Here is a 21,977-nt window from a genome sequence, read left to right as displayed (position 1 = left end):
TGTTAAAACCAGCCTTGAAAAATAGACAACCTTTTCTATACTAGTGGTTATGTAGTTAATAATTTCTTCAGAAAGGCACTGCTACACTATTTCTATGCTATTATGAGGAGTCCCTTTGTCAGTTAATATGTATTTCACCCACACATTTTTTGAGCTATCTCCTGAGTTGATGACCAAGCTAATAGCATAGAGTAAACCATAACAATTTGTCCCCCAAGAAGATCCTGTCAAGTTGCCTAAAATGATAAATGTCCTTAATAATTACTTCATATTTTTATCCTATTCAGGCATGTAGTAGATATTCAACATATATTTGCTGAATTGGTATTTTTGTTGTTGTCACTGTTTTTAATAATAAAGAATTAGTCTCTTAAGGCCAGGCACGGTGGCTGACGCCTATTATCCCAATACCTTGGGAGGCTGAGGTGGCCCGATCGCTTGAGCTCAGGAGTTCAAGACCAGCCTGGGCAACATGGTGAAACCCTGCCTCTACAAAAAATAGAAACATTAGCAGGGCATGGTGGCACAGCCTGTAGTTCCAGCTACTCGGGAGGCTGAGGTGGGAGGATTGCTTGAGCCTGAGAGGTGGAGGTTGCAGTGAGCCGAGATCATGCCACTGCACTCCAGCCTGAGCGACAGAGTGAGAACTTGTCTCAAAAAAAAAAAAAGGAAGAAGAAGAAGAAAAAGAATGATCCTCTAGATCCAATTTACAGGAAATACAGAGGACAGAGTTACATGTTAGCTACACCAAGGAATTCAATCAGCAAAGTCTAGATCATGGGAAATGTTACAGAATAATGATCCAGTTTAATTAACAAATTGTAATGGGGGAGGAAAAAAGAGATGGATAGGGAACTTACAGATTAAAAAGAAATAAAAACCATACAAAAAAAGAGGCAAAATTAAACTACAGTGTGTTTGGGTGCATGCTTAGGTGAGGAAACTGTAAAAGAATGAGGTGATTACCATAAAAGCCAGGAGAATGGTTACTCTTAAGAGACGAGGTGCGGGGCCAGGTAGAGGGTTTCTGGGGTGGTCAGGTATGATTCTTTCTTCTGACGTGGATGGTAGTTACAAAGGTGTCTTGCCTTACAATAACGCATTCAACTGTAAAATCATTTTATATGATTTTCTATAGATGTGTTATACTTTCAAAAGTTTAATACACAACAAGAAATATATACATATATATGTTTTCAAATTACCAACATGACGTCACAACAGTTGGCAAGAGATGTCTAGTAGCACATCACTCTACAGCATTTCCACCATGTGAGCCGGGCGCAGTGGCTCACACCTGTAATCCCAGCACTTTGGGAGGCCGAGGCAGGAAGATCACAAGGTCAGGAGTTCGAGACCAGCCTGGCTGATATAGTGAAACTCCGTCTCTGCTAAAAATACAAAAATTAGCCGGGCGTGGTGGTGGGTGCCTGTAGTCCTAGCTATTCAGGAGGCTGAGGCAGGAGAATTGCTTGAACCCGAGAGGGGGAGGTTGCAGTGAGCCGAGATCACGCCATTGCACTCCAGCCTGGGCAACAAGAGCGAAAGTCCATCTCAAAAAAAAAAATAGAATCAAGAACTCAGATCATAGAATGTAAAATGTAGAATCATTAGAATGATTCTCCTTAAATAATAATTAAAATAATTAGAAGCAATACTTTTTGAGTAGTTTTACCTGTGATTTTAATATAGCTTACCTAAGTAAACTATACAATTACAAGTTTATACAATTCATTTTTTTTTTTCTTTTTCAGACAGTGTCTGGCTCTGTCGTTCAAGCTGGAGTGCAGTGGCACGATCTCAGCTTACTGCAGCCTCTGCCTCCCAGGCTCAAGCAATCCTCCCACTTCAGCCTCCCAAGTAGCTGGGACTACAGGCATGTGCCACCATGCCCAGCTAATTTTTAAAAAATTTTTTGTAGAGATGGGGTTTTGCCATGTTGCCCAGGCTGGTCTCAAACTCCTGTGCTCAAGTGATCCACCTGTCTCAGCCTCCCAAAGCACTGGGATTACAGGCATGAGCCACTGTGCCTGACTACAATTTAATTTTTAATAATGGCTATACTTACCAACCAGCTCACAAAATTCCTGAAAATTTAACAATGAGCATTAAAAATTTAACAACAGCAAGCTAAGTATGAGCCACTTTAGCACACTCTTGTATTCATCCTAACAATTCCCCGACTTTCTTGTGTTTTTTAAATTTAGTTTTTAAAATCAAATGCATACTTGCAGTTTTAAAAATCAAATAGTTCTCCATTTTCTGATCCTCAGAGGCAACAGTTTCAAATATTTTATCTGATTCTTTTGGTATTGACTTCCATCTCTCAAAATTAGATACTTCTTGATTTTTCAGTTTTGGACATGGCTATAGACTGAATGATTGTGTTCCCACCCCCACCCCAATTCATATGTTGAAATTCTAACCTCCAGTGTGATGGTAGAGATGGGGCCTTTGGAAAGTGATTTAGGTCACTAGGGTAGCGCTCTCATGAATGGGATTAGTGCCTTCATAAGAGACCCCAGAGAGCTCACTTGCCCTTTTCTGTCATGGGAAAAGACAGCCACCTATGAGCCAGGAAGCAAGCCCTCACCAGACTCTGAATCTGCCAGTGCCTTGATTTTGGACTTCTCAGCCTCCAGAACTGTGAGAAGTTTCTGTTGTTTATAAACTGCCCTGTTTATGGTAGTCTGTTATAGCAGCCTAAACAGACTAAGACAGACATCATTTACTGACTTTCCATTATGAGACGTAAGGATTAAATTCTCTCTCATTCCCTACTCAGCTACACACATACACATTTCCTATCCCTCCAGGTTTCACATATGGTTATATTCTAATTTTAGTTAGATCAGTAAAGGAAAATGCTATTTACTGTTCAAATGTGTAATATACTATGATTATTCTTCCTTTCCAACTTTTTGGTTTTTTCCTGAAGCTAATAACTGTTCTGGGTTTTTTTTTTTTTTTTCTCATTTTTTCCCATTTGTTTGGTTTCCTAAGTCCATATCCTCAGACTTTCTCTCACTTGGGTAAATCTTTCATATTCAAACATACCAGGTTTAGGAGTTCATCTACCTAAAAAGTCTCTTCTGGAACCATCTGGTCTGCTCCAATCTGGATTTGTTTCTCTAAGTCTGCTCAATGGCTGCTGTTTGGAGACTTTCTCATCAGGGATTCCCTTTACCTCTCTTACGTTGCATCCCATTTCTTGGATCCCATATTCACCTTCTTTCCTTGCTTATACTTTTGTATTGGTGAAACAACATCCTCTAAAGTGTTTTTTTTTTTTTTTTTTTTTGAGACGGAGTCTCGCTCTGTTGCCCAGGCTGGAGTGCAGTGGCTGGATCTCGGTTCGCTGCATGCTCTGCCTCCCAGGCTCACGCCATTCTCCTGCCTCAGCCTCCCGAGTAGCTGGGACTACAGGCGCCCGCTACTACACCCATAGAATTTTTTGTATTTTTAGTGGAGACGGGGTTTCACTGTGTTAGCCAGGATGGTCTTGATCTCCTGACCTCGTGATCCACCCGCCTCCGCCTCCCAAAGTGCTGGGATTACAGGCGTGAGCCACCGCGCCCGGCCTTAAAGTTTCTTGAGAAATGCATATGGGAGGTAAAAATTCCTGTAATCTTGAATGTCTGAAAATGTCCTTATTCTTCCCTCAAACTCATTTGAGAGTTTGCCTGGTTTTAGAATTCTAGGTAGGAAATTATTTTCCTCAGAATTATAAAGACATTGATTGCTTCAGTGTTGCTGTTGAGAAGTCTGATCTTGATTCTATATGTAAAATCAGTTTCTCCTCTCTGGAAATTTATGGGACCATTTATTTGTCTTTGTCCCCAGTATTTAAAAATATTACAATGAAACCCTGTGGTTTTGATTTACTCCTGGAAAAGTTTGTTAACTTTATTTTATATATTTTTTTGAGACGGGGTCTTGCTCTGTTGCCCAGGCTGGAGTGCAGTGGTGCAATCTCAGCTCACTGCAACCTCCGCCTCCTGAGCTTAAGCAATCCTCCCACCTCAGCCTCCTGAGTTGCTGGGACCACAGGTGTGTGCCACCACATCTGGCTAACTTTCATAATTAAAAATTAAATATAAAATTAAATTAAACATGGTTTTGCCATGTTGCCCAGGCTGGTCTCAAACCTGGGCTCAAGTGATCCACCTGCGTCAGCCTCCCAAAGTGCTGGGATGACAAGTATGAGTCACCGTGCCCGGCCTTGACTTCCTTAACTTTAAATTCAAACCTTTGAGGCTTTAAAATCCAAAACGATTAGAATTTTCATACACACACATACATGTAACCATGCTGTTCTCTTTTCTTTTCTTTTCTTTCTTTTTTTTTTTGATATGGAGTTTCGCTGGTTGACCAGGCTGGAGTGCAATGGCGTGATCTCAGCTCACCGCAACCACCACCTCCCGGGTTCGAGCGATTCTCCTGCCCCAGCCTCCCGAGTAGCTGGGATTACAGGCATGCACCACCATGCCCAGCTAATTTTGTATTTCTAGTAGAGGCGGGGTTTCTCCATGTTTGTCAGGCTGGCCTCGAACTCCCAACCTCAGGTGATCCACCCGCCTTGGCCTTCCAAAGTGCTGGGATTACAAGTGTGAGCCACCGCGCCCAGCCAACCATGCTGTTCTTATTTCATGAATGCAGTATCTTTTCTTATATCTTATTAGTGATCTCTTGTGTTTTTTTTTTGAGGTTTCTATATTTGGATCATTTATTTCCTTCAAGTTTTCTCCTCTGTTTGCTCCTCTGTCTTTCATGCTACAAGCTTTCCTCAGATGTCCAGTGATGGGTGGTTGTCTGTGCTTATTTATTTCTTATTATTTTATTTATTTTTTTGAGATGGAGTCTCATTCTGTCGCCCAGGCTGGAGTGCAGTGGCATGATCTCAGCTCACTGCAACCTCCATCTCCCGGGTTCAAGTGATTCTTGTGCCTCAGCCTCCTGAGTAGCTGGGACTACAGGCGTGTGCCACCACACCTGGCTAATTTTTTGAATTTTTAGTAGAGACGGGGTTTCACCATATTGGCCAGGTTGGTCTTGAACTCCTGACCTCAGGTGATCCACCCACCTCGGCCTCCCAAAGTGCTGGGATTACTGGTGTGAGACACCATGCCTGGCCATCTGTGCTTATTTATGAGTGGGGCGCCAAAAAAACAAGATTGGAGGCTCTGTGTAGTTGGGTGGAACTAGGGGGCTATACACTTCTCTGCCTAGTTGGGCCATTAGTTGTAAGACTCCCTTCATACCAGTATTTTGAAGTCTTTTCCCTTGTTGGCCAGACTCTCCAGAGAAGTCTCTTCTAAATTTCATGGAGGGTATAACCCTAATGGCTAGCATTTTGAGTGCCTGGTGGGAGAAGAAGGCAGGAGTCTCAACATTCAATATGTCAACTTTTGCTTAACCCCTGTTCTCAGGACAGTACCTTGGCCCCTAGCTGTCCCTTATGTTTTCCAGTTCAGAGAACTTTTGTTTTGCTCTCTCCAGACAAAAAAAAAAGTCTCCGGTTTTGGTCTGAGTGAAGGAGAAGCAGTTGCCTGACTGCAAGTGCCTGACTCCTAGGTATTTGCAGTAACAAAATACTCCAAAGTGGATGACTTAACACAATAGAAATTCATTGTCCCACAGTTCTGGAGGCTAGAAGTCCAAGATCAAGGTGTCTGCAGGGCCATGCTCCCCCTGAAACCTGCAGAGGAGACTCTTTCCCTGCCTCTGTGTAGTTTATGGTGGTTTGCTGGCAATCTTTGACATCCCTTGGCTTGCAGCTGCATGACTCCAGTCTCTTCATCATTACATGGTGTTCTACCCATTGGTCTTTGTTTTTACATGGCTGTCTTCTTATAAGGACAACAGTCATATTGGATTAGGGGCCCAACGTATTCTAGTATGACCTCATCTTAATGAATTACATCTGCAACAACCCTATCTCCAAATAAGGTCACATTCTAAAGTACTGGGGGTTAGGACTTCAACATATTTTTTCAGAAGAGGGTTGGGGGGATGAGAGGTGGCGGGGTAGTCACAATTCAACCCATAACAGTGGGGAAGGGATTTGGTGCTGTAACTGCTTCTTAAACAGATTTTCAACCAACTCCTTCTACTTCACCCCTCACTTCCAAAGGTTACCTGCTGTCGCCAATTCCTGAGTCTTCTAGGGGGTTCCCCCTGTGTAAACTGATTTGCTTCTTAGCTTTTTTTCAACACCAGTTTAAAACTCAGTTTTCTCAGATCTGCTATTCAACCAGCACTCATTTGTAAGCTTTCTAACTGACAAAATGTTGCTACTGTTTTCTCTGATTTCTCTTTATCATCAAGGTTTAGGCTCTAAAAAAAAATCTCATTACTGTTATTGAAGTGGGGTTTGAAGGGGGAAAGAGACTTCGATGCTCAAGCCAGCATTTTTAGCCAGAAGTTCTCCTACATGTATCTTCCTTCTCTCTCTCTCAAATGGCACTTTCTTTCTTAATTCTCTCACATTTCAAACCACAACAAAACGTTTAAGGAAAAAATGTTCTCTAATCTCTATATATGTAAATAATGGAGGGATTGAGGGAGAGATGACGATAGGGAGAGAGAGAACCAAATTTGGCAGATTCAAAGCCCATACTCTATCATAGCACTCTGCCTCCATGAAGTATAAACAAACATCAATATCATACCACTCAAAGAGCAAACGGCTGAAAAGCAATATGACAATGCATATAAACAGCTATAAAAATGTTTAAAATCTCTGATGTAAGTAGTGCCACTCTCAAGATTTTAGCCTTAGCCGGGCACGGTGGCTCACGCCTGTAATCCCAGCACTTTGGGAGGCTGAGGCGGGCGGATCACGAGGTCAGGAGATGGAAACCATCCTGGCTAACATGGTGAAATCCCGTCTCTACTAAAAATACAAAAAAATTAGCCGGGCGTGGTGGCGGGCGCCTGTAGTCCCAGCTACTCGGGAAGCTGAGGCAGGAGAATGGCGTGAACCCGGGAGGCGGAGCTTGCAGTGAGCCGAGATCGCGCCACTGCACTCCAGACTGGGCGAGAGCGAGACTCCGTCTCAAAAAAAAAAAAAAGATTTTAGCCTAAGGCTATAATTCAACATAATGAAGTGACAACAAGGACTCTGGCTTATGAGAAATCAGTAGACCAAATATCCTGAAAAAAAACCAACCCATTGTAAAAACCATAGAAATTCTAGATAAAATGCAAAAACACCTTTTAAAAGGCATAACTGAGCTTGTAAGAAGGAAAAATCCTCAGGAGTGAAAAATAAAGAGAAAGCTACACACTAGCATGGTAAATGCTGAAGCCCTGAGCATGTGTGTCAACACCAGGGACCTAAAGTTTGTTTTTTTTTCTTTTAATGCAGTTTCTCTCCTGTTGCCCAGGCTGGAGTGCAATGGCACAATCTCGGCTCACTGCAAACTCTGCCTCCTGGGTTCAAGCGATTCTCCTGCCTCAGGCTCCTGAGTAGCTGGGATTACAGGTGCTCGCCACCACGCCTGGCTAATTTTTGTATTTTAGTAGAGACGGGGTTTCACCATGTTGGTCAGGCTGGTCTCAAACTCCTGACCTCAGGTGACCCACCCGCCTCAGCTTCCCAAAGTGCTGGGATTACAGGCATGAGCCACAACTGTGCCCGGCCGAGTTTTGGATTTTAATGACCTCAGGTGTGTAGAAGACAAGCTCTTGTGCTCAGGGAAGGTAGGGGGTTGAAAATGAGACCTCTACGTAAAGTCAGACCCTCAAAGGACAGTAAGGTAAAAAGCAATGGAAATAGAGAAAGAACATGGGAGGGTCAATCTTCTTCAGTATAACTGAGAAACACAAAATACAAAGAGAACATCTACAAAGTTGTCAGAGAAAAAAAAGAGATTATTTAAAAGGAATAACAATTAGACTGGAGGCAGCAGCCAGAAGACAGTGGAACAAGACTTTGCATTGCTAAGAGAAAACCATAGCCAATGTAGAATTTGATACCTACCTAAATTACATATTTAAGAATAGGGGCAAAATGAGGACATTTTCAGAAAATCAAAAACTGAAAGAGTAATTATTACCAAAAGATGCTCCTTAAAGGAGCTTTTAAGAATATACATCAGGATAAAGAAAAATGATCTCAGAAGGAAAGTCTGAGATTAACAATAATAATATCTAAGTTGGAAGTTAAAAACAAGATAGTGCTAAAATATTAGATATAGCAATAACCTGTAAGACAAAAGGATGGTGATTAGCATTCTTAGTTTGGGAAGAGAGTGGAGCTATTGATTAACTTTAGATTTTAAGTACACGTGCCAAAATTTACACATAATCACTAAGAATAAAAACAGAGTCGGCCAGGCGTGATGGCTCATGCCTGTAATCCTAGCACTTTGGGAGGCTGAGGCAGGAGGATCGCTTGAGGCCAGGAGTTGGAGACCAGCCTGGCCAACATGGTGAAACCCTGCCTCTACTAAAAATATTTTAAAAAATTAGCTGTGCATGGTGGCGCATGCCTGTGATCCCAGCTACTCCGGAGGCTAGGAAGGAGAATTGCTCGAACCCAGGAGGCGGAGGTTGCAGTGAGCTGAGATCGAGCCACTACACTCCAGCCTGGGTGACAAAGCGAGACTCCGTCTCAGAAACAACAACAACAAACCCAGAGTGTACAACTTCCAAAATAGTAGGGGGAAAAATGTAGAATTGAAATCTGAAAGAAAACAGGAACGGCAGGGGAAAGACAAAATGCAGGAGAGATAGCACAAAATAAAATGGTAAAAATAATTCCAAATATGTTAGCAATTAATTAAAATTGCAATAAAGTGTAAATGAATTAAACTCACCAGTTAAAGATGTCCTGGGATTGAATTAAAACAAAAACAATCTAGATATTTGCAGTATCCTAGAGAAAACCTAAAACACAAAGACAGTGTATTTGACATTATATCAGAATGATTAATGTTATCTGTTGTAGCAAATAACTCCTAAGATTATTGGGACTTAACACAACAAAGTTTATTTCTTGCTCACGTCACAGTTCATCAAGTCAGGCTGCTGCTCTGGCTGTCTCTCCTTCAGTGACTTAGGAATCCAGAATCCTTCAATCCTGCTTCTACCACCATGGAGTTCTTTGCCTCCAGCCACAGGAACGAGAGGGAGGAGAGAGGGAGAATAGAAGACCACGTTTATTTTAGGGGCCAAGGCTAGAAGTGGTATACATCACTTCTGCTCACATTCCTCTAGCCAGAAGTCAGTTCACAGGGTCTCAACATAGCTGCAAAAAATGTTGGGAAATGTGTTCTCAGGAAGAGAAAATGAAGTCAGTGAGCATCTAGCCAGTCTCTGACACATGAAAAGGTTGAACATTTTAAAAGATGGAAAGGGATATGCCAGGCAGACACTAACCAGAAGAACGCTAGAGTAGCTCTGTTCACATGAGACAAAATAGTCTTCCAGCCGGGCGCGGTGGCTCACACATGTAATTCCAGCACTCTGGGAGGCTGAGGCAGGTGGATCACCTGAGGTCAGGAGTTCGAGACCAGCCTGGCCAAAATGGTGAAACCCTGCCTCTACTAAAAATATTTTTTAAAATTAGCTGGGCATGGTGGCGCATGCCTGTGATCCCAGCTACTCGGGAGGCTAGCAAGGAGAATCGCTCGAACCCAGGAGGCGGAGGTTGCGGTGAGCTGAGATTGAGCCACTGCACTCCAGCCTGGGTGACAGAGCAAGATTCCATCTCAAAAAAAAAAAAAAAAAAAGTCTTCCGAGCAAAATGCATTATTAGGAATAAAGGGACCAGGAGTGGTGGCTCATGCCTATAATTCCAGCACTTTGGGAAGCTGAGGTGGGAGGATCACTTGAGCCACCTCGTCCAGCCGGATGCACATTTTTTCTTAAGAGTACAAGAAACATTTACGAAAATGGACAATGTACTTGGCTATAAAGCAAGTCTCAACAAGTTTCCCAGAATCAGTATCATACAAATCATACTCTCCGATTATAGTGCAATTAGGCTAAAAATAAATAACAGAAAAATAACCAAAAGAAGACTGTGTATTAAAATGTTCATTCTAATGTTAATTACCTATAGTAGTAAAATATTAGAAACAACTGAAATATCCAATGATATGAGTATGGCTAGATAAATTATGCTTTATCAATTCAATGGGCTATTGTATACCTATTAAACTATTTTTAAGTGGATCATGTTTAAGATATAAGCGAAAAGTGACCGGGCATGGTGTCTCACGTCTGTAATCCCAGCACTTTGGGAGGCCAAGGCAGGTGATCACCTGAGGTCGGGAGTTCGAGATCAGCCTGACCAACATGGAGAAACCCTGTCTCTACTAAAAATACAAAATTAGCCAGGCGGGTGGCGCATGCCTGTAATCCCAGCTGCTCAGGAGGCTGAGGCAAGAGAATCGCTTGAACTCAGTAGGCGGAGGTTGCGGTGAGCTGAGATCGCACCATTGCACTCCAGCCTGGGCAACAAGAGCATAGCTCCGTCTCAAAAAAAAAAAAAGATATAAGTGAAAAGTTTTAATCTATATGTTAGCTATTATTACAACTATGTGAAAAATATGTGTGCATTTAGACAGATTAGAAAGGTATAAGCAAATGAAAACAGTTGTTATATTATGGTGATGGGATTATGTGTAATTCTACTTTTAAAAGGATTTTCTGTGATGTCGTTATATTATTTAATGTGAGTTAAAAGAATCGATAGAAGACATGATCTCTGGGAGCAGAAGCTAGTTGCGCCTTAATATCCACTACCATTTCTTTTATGACAACAGAATTTTAGTTGGGTACATAAATGCCCCAAACAAAAATACATTTCCCAGCCTCTCCTGGAGCTAGGTGTTACGATGAGACAAAGTTATAGCTAATGAAATATGAGAAATGGGAATCCTGAAACATAAAGAGTATGTCCTTCCTTTGTCTTTTCCCTCCATCTTGCTACCTAAAATCTTCCTTTGTTATTACACACACTTATAGAGTCTGATATGCATTTGATCAGATGAGAGACTACATCCCAAATTAATGAATGAAAACATGTGTGACTCATGAGGACAAATAGCTGTTTTTCCATTCAACCAGTGTCCAGTACAAGCTCTGAAAACAAGGGGCTTATCATTCCATTTTTGAATATCAAATGACAACGCATTAATATCAAAGAGTGAACATTTATGTTAAATATATTCCAGTGAGAATCATACACATTTACTCCAATATTCTTTATCATGTAAGAGAATATTTTAGCAGAGAATGAGATCCTTTTATAGGCTGCCATGCCTGAATTAGATCAGCAATCAACCTACACATTTTAAAAGTCAAGTAAAATTAAAAATTGGATCTTTAAAGTTCAATAAATTATTGCACTTTAATTATCGTAGCCTCTCTGTAAAGTTTGATATAATCCAACAGCCTGGATCACAAAAGAAATCAATAATTTATACTCTATTAGGAATAAAAATTTATCAATTGAAAATGAAATTGATAAATATTACTCCAAATAGACTTCATACTTGGAAAATATCCAAAGTAGATTAAAGCAGATGCAACATTCTGTCTCAGGTGCTTCCAATGCTCAATAGTGATTAGTTGTGCCATGTCATGCCTCCTGTAGCAATAAATCCATTATTACTTTTATTATCATTCAGAATAGGTCATTCACAAGCTGTTCTGTAAAAATGAATTTCAACTTTAAAAAAGACACTAGAAGCTGACTCAAAAGGAGGCTTTCATTCTGTGAATTCTAATATTTATGCTAAGTATGGCCTGTTCAGATATTTGTTTAAATGAAGGAAAATCAAAATCGAATAAAAGTCCCAGGGACTAATCTCTTGAACAAAACTGTATACTGCTAGTTCAAGGGCATCTAATAGAAATAATTTGTTTAGATTAAAATTCTGTCAGTAAAAGAATTTGTTCCTATGGCAATTCAAAAAGGCTTAAAATATGTCACACATTTAGTTAAGAGAGCATACTCAGGACTTATTCTATGTTATTTTCCTTTATTACACATACTCATCATTTATAAACAGACAAGCAGATTGTTAAACAACTTTGGTTTTCTGTCAATTAACTGTTCATTATCATGATGGAGAATCACTAGCTGCCAAGTTTTGATACCAGGAAAATGAGTCCTTTTTTCCTTTTCCAGCTGATACTCTGACATAGATTCCTTAGTTTTCACAATGTCAAAAGATGGAGTGGAGATGATAGTTATCCTTTGTACCTGATGGGCCCGTTTTTGGTTCCTAGGCAGAATTATCAATAACAGTAGGAAGTGTTATATATTTGGTTTTTACTACTTTATATTTTAATATTTGACTATATTTATCCTTATCTCAAAATATTTACAGCAATTATTTAAATTACAAAGTAATACATGACTGTTGTAAATTCCTATGATGTAAAAGTATACTGAGGCAGACTTTATATAGCATAGTTCTTAAGTTTAGATAGAAATGACTTCCATTTTGAAAAAACCACCATCAGAGATATGCTGAATCAACAGTGTCAGCATACAGAGAAAATAATTTTTTTTGCCAACCCATGCTGATATGGAGCCAAAACAGCTGGTTTTTATCAGAATTGCCACCAATATTAAGAATTTTTTTAAAAATGTTACCAAGATGAAATTCACTTTATACTATCCATGATAAATGTGTCAAATGTGTTTCAGCCTTGAACTTTAGATTAGGAAAATTTCATTTACGTAAGTACAGCTACTTTACAGACAGTTTGAATATTGTCCAAAACAATGAATTCAGTACAAGTTAAACTTACAGTCACCTCAGAAGTATTTTTTTCTTTAGCCAAATAAACTTTTCTCATTTTTTCAACTTTCATTTGAGCTTGCTTGGATCGACGACCCAGAAATTTAACTTGATTTTGCTGTTTGTAGGGCCGATATAGAGGTTGGACAGTTAAGTATGGACCCCTAGAAAATGTTTGTATTAAAAACAGAAAAATCACACAGAATAAAATATAAATGCAAAGCAAGTTCCAAATTTCATTAAAGCTTTCTCTAGCAAATATATCATAGACCTCAGCAACATTGGAGCAGCATTTCATGTAAGCTTTTAGGTTAAAGTTATCATTTCTGCTTGAGTTTACATAGCATGGTTCTTTATCTGGCACTTATGAAGGTGTACAGGTGATGATATTGACAGCAAAGATGATAAAAATTATAAAACCTGTTATCAATTTAAAATTAGCTTTCCTAGAAAATACTGTGTAGTAGCCATTTGAATCTTATTTTTTTACACCATATACTAACACAAAAAAGTATTACATTTCGTCCAGGCGCAGTGGCTCACGCCCGTAATCCCAGCACTTTGGGAGGCCGAGGCAAGCGGATCACCTGAGGTCAGGAGTTCGAGACCAGCCTGGCCAACATGGTGAAACCCTGTCTCTACTAAAAAAAAAAAAAATACAAAAATTAGCTGGGTGTGGTGGCGGGTGCCTGTAATCCCAGCTACTTGGGAGGCTGAGGCAGGAGAATTGCTTGAACCCAGGAGGCAGAGTTTGCAGTGAGCCAAGATTGTGCCACTGCACTCCAGCCTGGGCGACAGAGCGAGACTCCAGCTCAAAAAAAAAAAAAAAAAAGTATTACATTTCATAATGGTTGGAAAAACAAGCTGTTTTTATCAGTGCTGGGATCAGATGCTATGTCCGTAATCCTCTTGTCCTTACCATTATAAGGCACATAGACTCAACTTTCAATGCCAGCATCTGCATCACTCAGTTTGAAAACTTTCTTTGAAAAGAAAAGTCTGCCGGCGCGGTGGCTCACATCTGTAATCCGAGCACTTTGGGAGGCCAAGGCGGGTGGATCACCTGAGGTCCGGAGTTCGAGACCAGCCTGACCAGCATGGAGAAACTCTGTCTCTACTAAAAATACAAAATCAGCCAGGCGTGGTGGCACATGCCTGTAATCCCAGCTACTCAGGAAGGCTGAGGCAGGAGAATCGCTTGAACCAGGGAGGCAGAGGTTGCAGGGAGCCGAGATTGTGCCATTGTACTCCAGCCTGGGTGACAAGAGCAAAACTCGGTCTCAAGAAAGAAAAAAAAAAAAAGAAAAGAAAAGCCCATGTGCAGGGGAGGTCAAAAGTGCCCGAGAATTAATATGTCCCTTCCTAAGCAACCCTTAACCAATGACTGATGGGTGTTGATGTATCAATACTGTAATTCCCTTGCCCTCTGTGGGATAATTCTGAGTTGCATGTTCTACATTGGCTCTGACATTCCCAGGGGAGATTAAGCTCCAGTTACCCACAGTGGTAACTTGCTTGCTAACACACACTGTTTTGGCTGCCTTCCACTTTTCTACCCTCTCCCTTCAGTTGTTCCTGGGATCACCTCCCAAATCTCTGTCTCAGGGTTTGCTTCTGGGAGATGCTAAACTACAACTGAAAGATGGCTTTATGAAAGTATTTTTTCTCTTCAATTGATTAATAATTTGGCTACTTATTTAGCTCTTAAATTACTTATTCTTGGATACTCAGTAGGATAAATCCAAATAGCAGGGAGATCAGGATTATATATGGTGGCAGAGAAAATTACATCATTTATTTGACCTTGGTGGTAATAGGGTTAAATTCTATATTCAGTGCTCATATGGATGAGTTAGAGAAAATCTATTTCATGACAGACTGTGCCCTAAACCAGGCCATCTGTCTGGCAAATGTATAGCCTTGATCATAAAATATATGGGTTAAATTATGTTATTGGGTCAGAATCACTCATCTCTACTCCTGAAAAAAAATCCCCAGCGTGTTTGCTTGACAGTGGGTCATCAGTGTCTTCTTCATGTACAAAGGGAGTATTTTTCATTTCAATTATAAGAGTGTGAAAATAGATTACCAGTAGGTCCTCTTACATATTATTATCTCTATCTTCTTTTAAGAAAGCAGCTTAATTTGTAAATAAGATGGGCTAAGTGAGGCTTAGTAATGGAAAGAGAAAACGAATATAATTGGAATGGTTATATTCTGTCCATGTTGTTTCAGATCATAATACATCTATTTTGCTACAACATCCATTTCTACAATGTGAACTGGCTCACATGCTATTGGTAAAAAGGGGAATGACGTCACTCTAATTTATATGCAATTTATCTTAGGCAAGGGGAGCCAGAGTAGCAAGAATAGAATTATAACCTTCAGCAAAAAAGGAAAAAGCCCTCAGTTCTGTGCTGCATGGGCAAGGGGAGCCCTTTTGGCTGTATTCATGAAAACAAAAATGAGCACCTGCATCAAGTGCTGTCTTCCCAGAGAGGCACACCCCACCCCCAACTCACTCTCGCTGCCCTCCAGCCTACTCCTCCCCTGCCCCCACTCCGGCCTTGGATGGCTCCTGGTTCTCGGCAGATCGCACTGCCTCTCATGTCCACTTAAAAGGCAGCCATGTGGCCAGGCATGGTGGCTCACACTTGTAATCCCAGCACTTTGGGAGGCTGAGGTGGGCAGGTCACAAGGTCAGGAGTTTGAGACCAGCCTGGCCAATATGGTGAAACTCAGTCTCTACTAAAAATACAAAAATTAGCCGGGCACGGTGGCAGGCACCTGTAGTCCCAGCTACTCAGGAGGCTGAGGCAGGAGAATCGCTTGAACCCGGGAGGCGGAGGTTGCAGTGAGCCTAGATTGCGCCATTGCACTCCAGCCTGGGCAACAGAGTGAGACTCCGTCTCAAAAAAAAAAAAAAAAAAAAAAGGCAACCACGCTGGCCTGGGGTCCCACTTCCATGTGCACTGTCTCCATGCCCACTAACTGCTCTAATGAAAGAGTTGCGAGCATCTCCACTCTATGGTTGTTCTTTTTTTATATTTTCTGTGGCAGCCTCCAGCTACACTGAGCTGCCTGTCTGGTGGTACAAGTTAACTCCCCAAGTAGCAATTGTCCTTTTTGTTAGTGCTCTGTTTACAAAATTGCATACGTTTTGAGCAATCTGCCCCAACCCTATTTTTCCCATATATCCTATTATCTTTAGTGAGCTATCTGGCAGAATGTGAACATTTTCAGATATGCCCCTAGTATTGTAACCCCAGTGAAGAATCTGTTTTACCTAATTTCAGAAACAATCCGTAGCTGGTGCTTATGGATCTCTTGCGTTACTGGTCTCTGTAACAGAAACTTCATTTCATTTCGTAGACGGTTTGAGATCACTCCAGACTCTGAATAATGAACTATGTCATACATTAGCATTGTCCTGGGAATATTTTCAAGATTTAATTTGCGCCAGCTGTTATTTCTGCCGCCAGAAAATGCAGGGGCCTCATCGAAAAAACTGCGATACTGTAGGGAAAAAACAAGAATGATTAAGTTGGCCAGGTGCGGTGGCTCATACCTATAATCCCAGAACTTTGGGAGGCTGAGGTGGGTGGATCACCTGAGGTCAGGAGTTCGTAGACCAGCCTGACCAACATGGTGAAAACCCATCTCTACTAAAAATACAAAAATCAGCCAGGCGTGGTGGCGTGTGCCTGTGGTTCCAGCTACTCGGGAGGCTCAGGCAGGAGAATTGCTTGAACCCGGGAGGCGGAGGTTGCTGTGAGCCAAGATCTCGCCACTGCACTCCAGCCTGGGTGACAGAGTGACTCCATCTCAAAAAAAAAAAAAAAAAGAAAAGAAAAGAAAAAGAGAAAAAAACAATTAAGACTGATTAGTTGGCCAGGTGTGGCTCACACCTGTAAGCCCAGCACTTTGGGAGCCTGAGGCAGGTGGGTCACTTGAGGTTGGGAGTTCGAGACCAGCCTGGCCAACATGGTGAAACCTGATAGCATTAGAAGATATACCTAATGTAAATGACAAGTTAATGGGTGCAGCACACCAACATGGCACATGTATACATATGTAACAAACCTGCACGTTGTGCACATGTACCCTAGAACTTAAAGTATAATAATAAAAAAAATACAAAAATTAGCTGGGCGTGGTGGTGCACACCTGTAGTCCCAGCTACTTGGGAGGCTGAGGCAGGAGGATCACCTGAGCCCAAGAGGCAGAGGTTGCAGTGAGCCGAGACTGCACACCACTGCACTCCAGCCGGGGCGACAGAGTGAGACTCTGTCTCAAAAAAAAAATTGATTGGTTGTGGGCGCTCTAAAATGTTTTTAGACACATTTCTCATGGTTCCACTCAAATGTCACTTCATCCAAAAGGCATTCTTTGACCCCACCTCTGAATTTTATTGGGATCTCTCTTCTATGACTCATTACTGACTACTCAATGTTTTAGTTATCTCTGTATGACTTAGCTCCCTTATTGGAAGGCAGGAGCTATGCTACACATTATCATGCACACAGTATCATACTCACTAAATATTTATTTAATGCATCAACATTTTTATGGCAAATATAACTCAGATAAGTTAAACTCAGATGGGCCTAAAAATTAATGATAATAGCTATGTGTTCTGCATACCTGGTAGAGCTTGTTCATGACATGCTTGGGTTGAGAGGACTTTTTTTTTTTTTGAGACAGAGTCTCGTTCTGTCACCCAGGCTGGAGGACAGTGACATGATCATGGCTAGCAGCCTCAACCTCCCGGGCTCCAGTAATCCTCCTGAGTAGCTGGGACTACAGGTACATGCCACCATGTCTGGCTAATTTTTTTTTTTTTTTTTTTGAGATGGAGTTTCACTCCTGTTGCCCAGGCTGCAGTGCAGTGACACGATCTCAGCTCACTGCAACCTCTGCCTCCCGGGTTCAAGTGATTCTCCTGCCTCAGCTTCCCGAGTAGCTGGGATTACAGGTGCATGCCACCGTGCCTGGCTAATTTTTTTTGTATTTTTAGTAGAGATGGGGTTTCACCATGTTGGCCAAGCTGGTCTCGAACTCCTGACCTCAGGTAATCCACTCACCTCGGCCTCCCAAAGTGCTGAGATTACAGGCGTGAGCCATCACGCCTGGCCAATTTTTTAATTTTTGTAGAGATAGGGTCTCACTATGTTGCCCAGGCTGTTGAGAGTACTTTTGCACAAACCTTTTTGGAAATATGAGTTCATCTCTAGTATGAAGTAGAGATTTTCACTATTTTCATTTGGAGTATTTGTAGAAATCCCACTTTTCTTTTTTTCCAATTTAAAATGATATTAAATTAGGAATTAAAAATACAAATATATATCATCAATTTAACATTATAATTGTGCATTTAAGAGCCAGGGATAGGGCAGGAGGAACTACGGTGCTAGGAAACAGAATAACAAGAAGGCCTTTAGGGTATATTACACAGTCACATTCATGCTTTCAAACACACACACACAGATACACATACACATACACTCTCAACACACACCCTCACACTCACATATACACATACACACTCACACACATACACACACACAGGCAATCCTACCTTTGCACCATTCATCTTTTTTTTTTTTCCTTTTTCTGGAGAATGGGGTCTCACTATGTTGCCCAGGCAGGTCTCAAACTCCTGGGCTCAAGCAATCCTCTGGCCTCTGCCTCACCAAGTGTTGGGATTACAGACATGAGCCACTGCACCCGGCCTTTTCTGACTTTTTTTTTTGAGATGGAGTCTTGCTTTATCGCCCAGGCTGGAGTGCAGTGGCGCAATCTCGGCTCACTGCAACCTCCACCTCCTGGGCTCAAGCAATTCTCCTGCCTCAGCCTCCCAAGTAGCTGGGATTATAGGCGTGTGCCACCAGGCCCGGCTAATTTTTGTATTTTTAGTAGAGACAGGGTTTCATCATGTTGGCCAGGATGGTCTCGAACTTCTGACCTCAAGTGATCCACCCACCTCGGCCTCCCAAAGTGCTGGGATTACAGGCATGAGCCACCACGCCCGGCCTCCTGTTGCTAGCTCTTCAGCTCAAAGATCACAATATAAATGACAGATGATCATCATGATTAGTGACAAATCATGTCATACCTTCCAAAGTCAATCAGTGACTGGTCACTGTGAATCCGTTATTCATTTCACACACAAACAGCAAAGTATATAGTTGTGTTGCATTTTTGTCTCCCAATGATAAACCCATGTGACATTTTACAAAAATGGAAAATCAAAAGAGGGAATTGGCCGTCAAAGAAACAAAAAGTGGTACCACTTGAAGTGAAATTGGAATCAATCGTACATGGAGTTCTAGAAGAAACAGGTGACTGTGGGAATGCTGACACTGCCATCATTCAAGACGTTGCAGATCTACAGCTAGAGGAACTTGGTGAGGATGAACTTATCAACATAAATGAGGAAAGTGGCTGTGATAAAAAGATGAAGCTTTCCCAGTGGAAGTGATGCTGGCCAAAAAAAACTTCATACTGAAGGAACTCTGAGATATTTTGCAACATTTAAAGTGCAAAGAATAAAATGTTGGCAGCTGATCCAAATTTTAAAAGGAATATGACAATACATCAAGACATAGAAAAGATGCTTATAAGTTATACTAGAAGAAGAAGAAGACAAGCACTGTTTAAAGTACTCTTGGTAAATTATGTTTTCACAGCTTTATTGAGGTTCACATACCATACAATTCACCATTTAAAGTGTACAATTCAATAGTTTCCAGTATATTCACAGTTGGTAAGATATTTTATGAAGAAACAAAACACTTTGTCTATGTTTCTAATGTTTTAAATTATAGTGTACTAAAAGTGTCCTAAATGTGTTGGGTTTTTTTCTTTCATTTTCCTATGTATTTATAACAGACAGCAAAAGAGTTTTTAATGTTTTGACAAAGAAGCTTGTTTTGTTTTGTTTTCAGAGATGGGGTCTCACTATGTTGCCCGGGCTACCCTCAAACTCCTGGGCTTAAGTGATCCTCTTGCCTCAGCCTCCCGAGTAGCTGGGACTACAGACAAAAAGTTTGAAAAGTCACAGGACAATCACAATTTTCCCCACAGATTATTAAGTTTGCTTTGCATGGTTTCAATTTGCTGGTCATTTTTATGGTCCTGCACTGCCATGCAAAGTAAGGCTGTGTATTTTTTTTCCTGAGTGAAGTAGTAAAATGGGTAAATATCATAGATCTGTCAATCATCTGCTCTGCCACTTATCAGATCTGTCTGTGACCTCAGGCAAGTTTTTTTGAGGCTTGTTAAACTTCATTTTTCTCATTTGTAAAAAAGGTCACATAATTTACAAACTTGAAGATGAAAGAAGATAACACGCATGTAAAGAGCTAAAGACAGTGCCACACCCGTATAAGGACTCAAACGTCAACAATGATCTTATCTCTCTCTTCCAATATGTCTATCTGGGGACTCCTCTCTATGACATTAATCCTTGACGTGTTCACAATCTGAAAGTATGTGGTCTTTGTCCTTAGCAAAGATAGTTAGCATTTCCTGGTTCACTTCCCTAAACTCACAGGCTAAGTCTCTAAAAGAAAGAAAACATAATTGGGAGTCTCTAAGGCACTGCATTAATTTCATGTTTCACACTGAAGCAAATGAGTGAATAGTTAAGGCTGTATACAGACATACCTCAGAGATATTGTGGGTCCAGTTGCAGACCACGGTAATAAAGTGAATATCACAAATAGGGTCATGCTAATTTTTTGGTTTCCCAGTGCATATAAAAGTTATGTTTACATTATACTGTAGTTTGTTAAGTGTGCAACAGCATTGTTTCAAAAAAAATGTACATACTTTAATTTAAAAATACTTTGTTATGGCTGGGCACAATGGCTCATGCCTGTAATGCCAGAACTTATGGAGGAAGAGCTGACAGGATCACTTGTGCCCAGAAGTTCGAGACCAGCCTGGGAAACATAGCAAGACCCCATCTCCACAAAAAGAAAAAAAATACTTTATTGCTAAAAAAAATGTTAATGATCATCTGAGCCTTCAGTGAGTCCTATTCTTTTTGCTGGTGGAGAGTCTTGCCTTGATGTGGATGGCTGCTGACTGATCAGGGTACTGGTTGCTGAAGGCTGGGGTGGCTGTGGATTTTTTTTTTTTTTTTTTTTGAGACAGGGTCTCACTCTGTTGCCCAGGCTGGAGTGCAATCATGGCTAAAGCAATCCTCCCACCTCAGCCTCCTGAGTAGCTGGGACCATAGGGGCATACCACCACACCTGGCTAATTTTGGTGGGGGGGTAATTTTTGTAGAGACAGGGTCTCCCTATATTGCCCAGGCTGGTCTCAAACTCCATCTTCAAGAGATCCTCCCATCTCAGCCTCCCAAAGTACTGGGATTACAGCCATGAGCCACCGTGCCCAGCTCATGAATGTTCTCAATAGCATCTAGAATGGTGAATCGTTTCTGGATTTTTAAAATTTACTTTACCCAGATCCATCAGGGGAATCATTGTCTATGGCAGCTATAGCCTTATGAAACATATTTCTTTTTTTTTTTTTTGAGACAGAGTCTTGCCCTGTCGCCCAGGCTGGAGTGCAGCGGCGCAATCTTGGCTCACTGCAAGCTCCGCCTCCTGGGTTCATGCCATTCTCCTGCCTCAGCCTCCCAAGTAGCTGGGAGTACAGGCGCCCACCACCACGCCCGGCTAATTTTTGTATTTTTTAGTAGAGACAGGGTTTCACAGTGTTAGCCAGGATGGTCTCGATCTCCTGACCTTGTGATCCACCCGCCTCGGCCTCCCAAAGTGCTGGGATTACAGGCCTGAGCCACTCCGCCTGGGCAGATTTAGCATAATTCTTAAGGGCTCTAAAATTTTCAGAATGGTAAATGAGAACTGGCTTTAAGTTAAAGTTACTAGCTGCATTAGACCCTAACAAGAGACTCAGCCTGTCCTTTGAAGCCAGGCATTGACTTCTCCTCTCTAGCTGTGAAAGCCCTAGAGGGCATCTTCTAACAGTATAAGGCCGTTTTGTCTACATTGAAAATCTGTTGTTTAGTGCAGCCACCTTCAACAATTATCTTAGTGAGATCTTCTGGATAACTTGCTGCAGCTTCTCCATCAGCACTTGCTGCTTCACCTTGCACTTTTATGTTATAAAGACGGCTTCTTTCCCTAAACTTCACGAACCAACCTCTGCTAGCTTCCAAAGTTTCTTCTGCAGCT

General features: G+C 41.4%; 1 protein-coding gene across 3 annotated transcripts in view; it reads right to left on the bottom strand.

Annotated features, from left to right (window-relative positions):
• Window positions 1-11,977: 11,977 nt before the first annotated feature.
• CXHXorf58 (chromosome X CXorf58 homolog) overlaps window positions 11,978-21,977 on the bottom strand; it is a 31,869-nt gene continuing 21,869 nt past the window's right edge. The window contains exons 7-9 of one of the 3 annotated variants that reach the window (XM_054472592.2): window positions 16,055-16,284; window positions 12,776-12,929; window positions 11,978-12,243 (exon numbers count right to left, since the gene is read on the bottom strand). In XM_054472592.2, the coding sequence (XP_054328567.1) occupies window positions 12,184-12,243; window positions 12,776-12,929; window positions 16,055-16,284 (444 nt within the window). In that variant the 3' untranslated portion in view covers window positions 11,978-12,183. The remainder of the gene's footprint in view (window positions 12,244-12,775; window positions 12,930-16,054; window positions 16,285-21,977) is intronic. The other 2 variants (XM_054472593.2, XM_054472595.1) reach the window with 2 other exon arrangements.

This window comes from Pongo pygmaeus, chromosome X (genome assembly GCF_028885625.2).
Source record: "Pongo pygmaeus isolate AG05252 chromosome X, NHGRI_mPonPyg2-v2.0_pri, whole genome shotgun sequence".
Taxonomy (NCBI): domain Eukaryota; kingdom Metazoa; phylum Chordata; class Mammalia; order Primates; family Hominidae; genus Pongo; species Pongo pygmaeus.
Note: the sequence above shows the minus strand (reverse complement) of the source record. Positions and strands in the feature narration are given on the sequence as shown.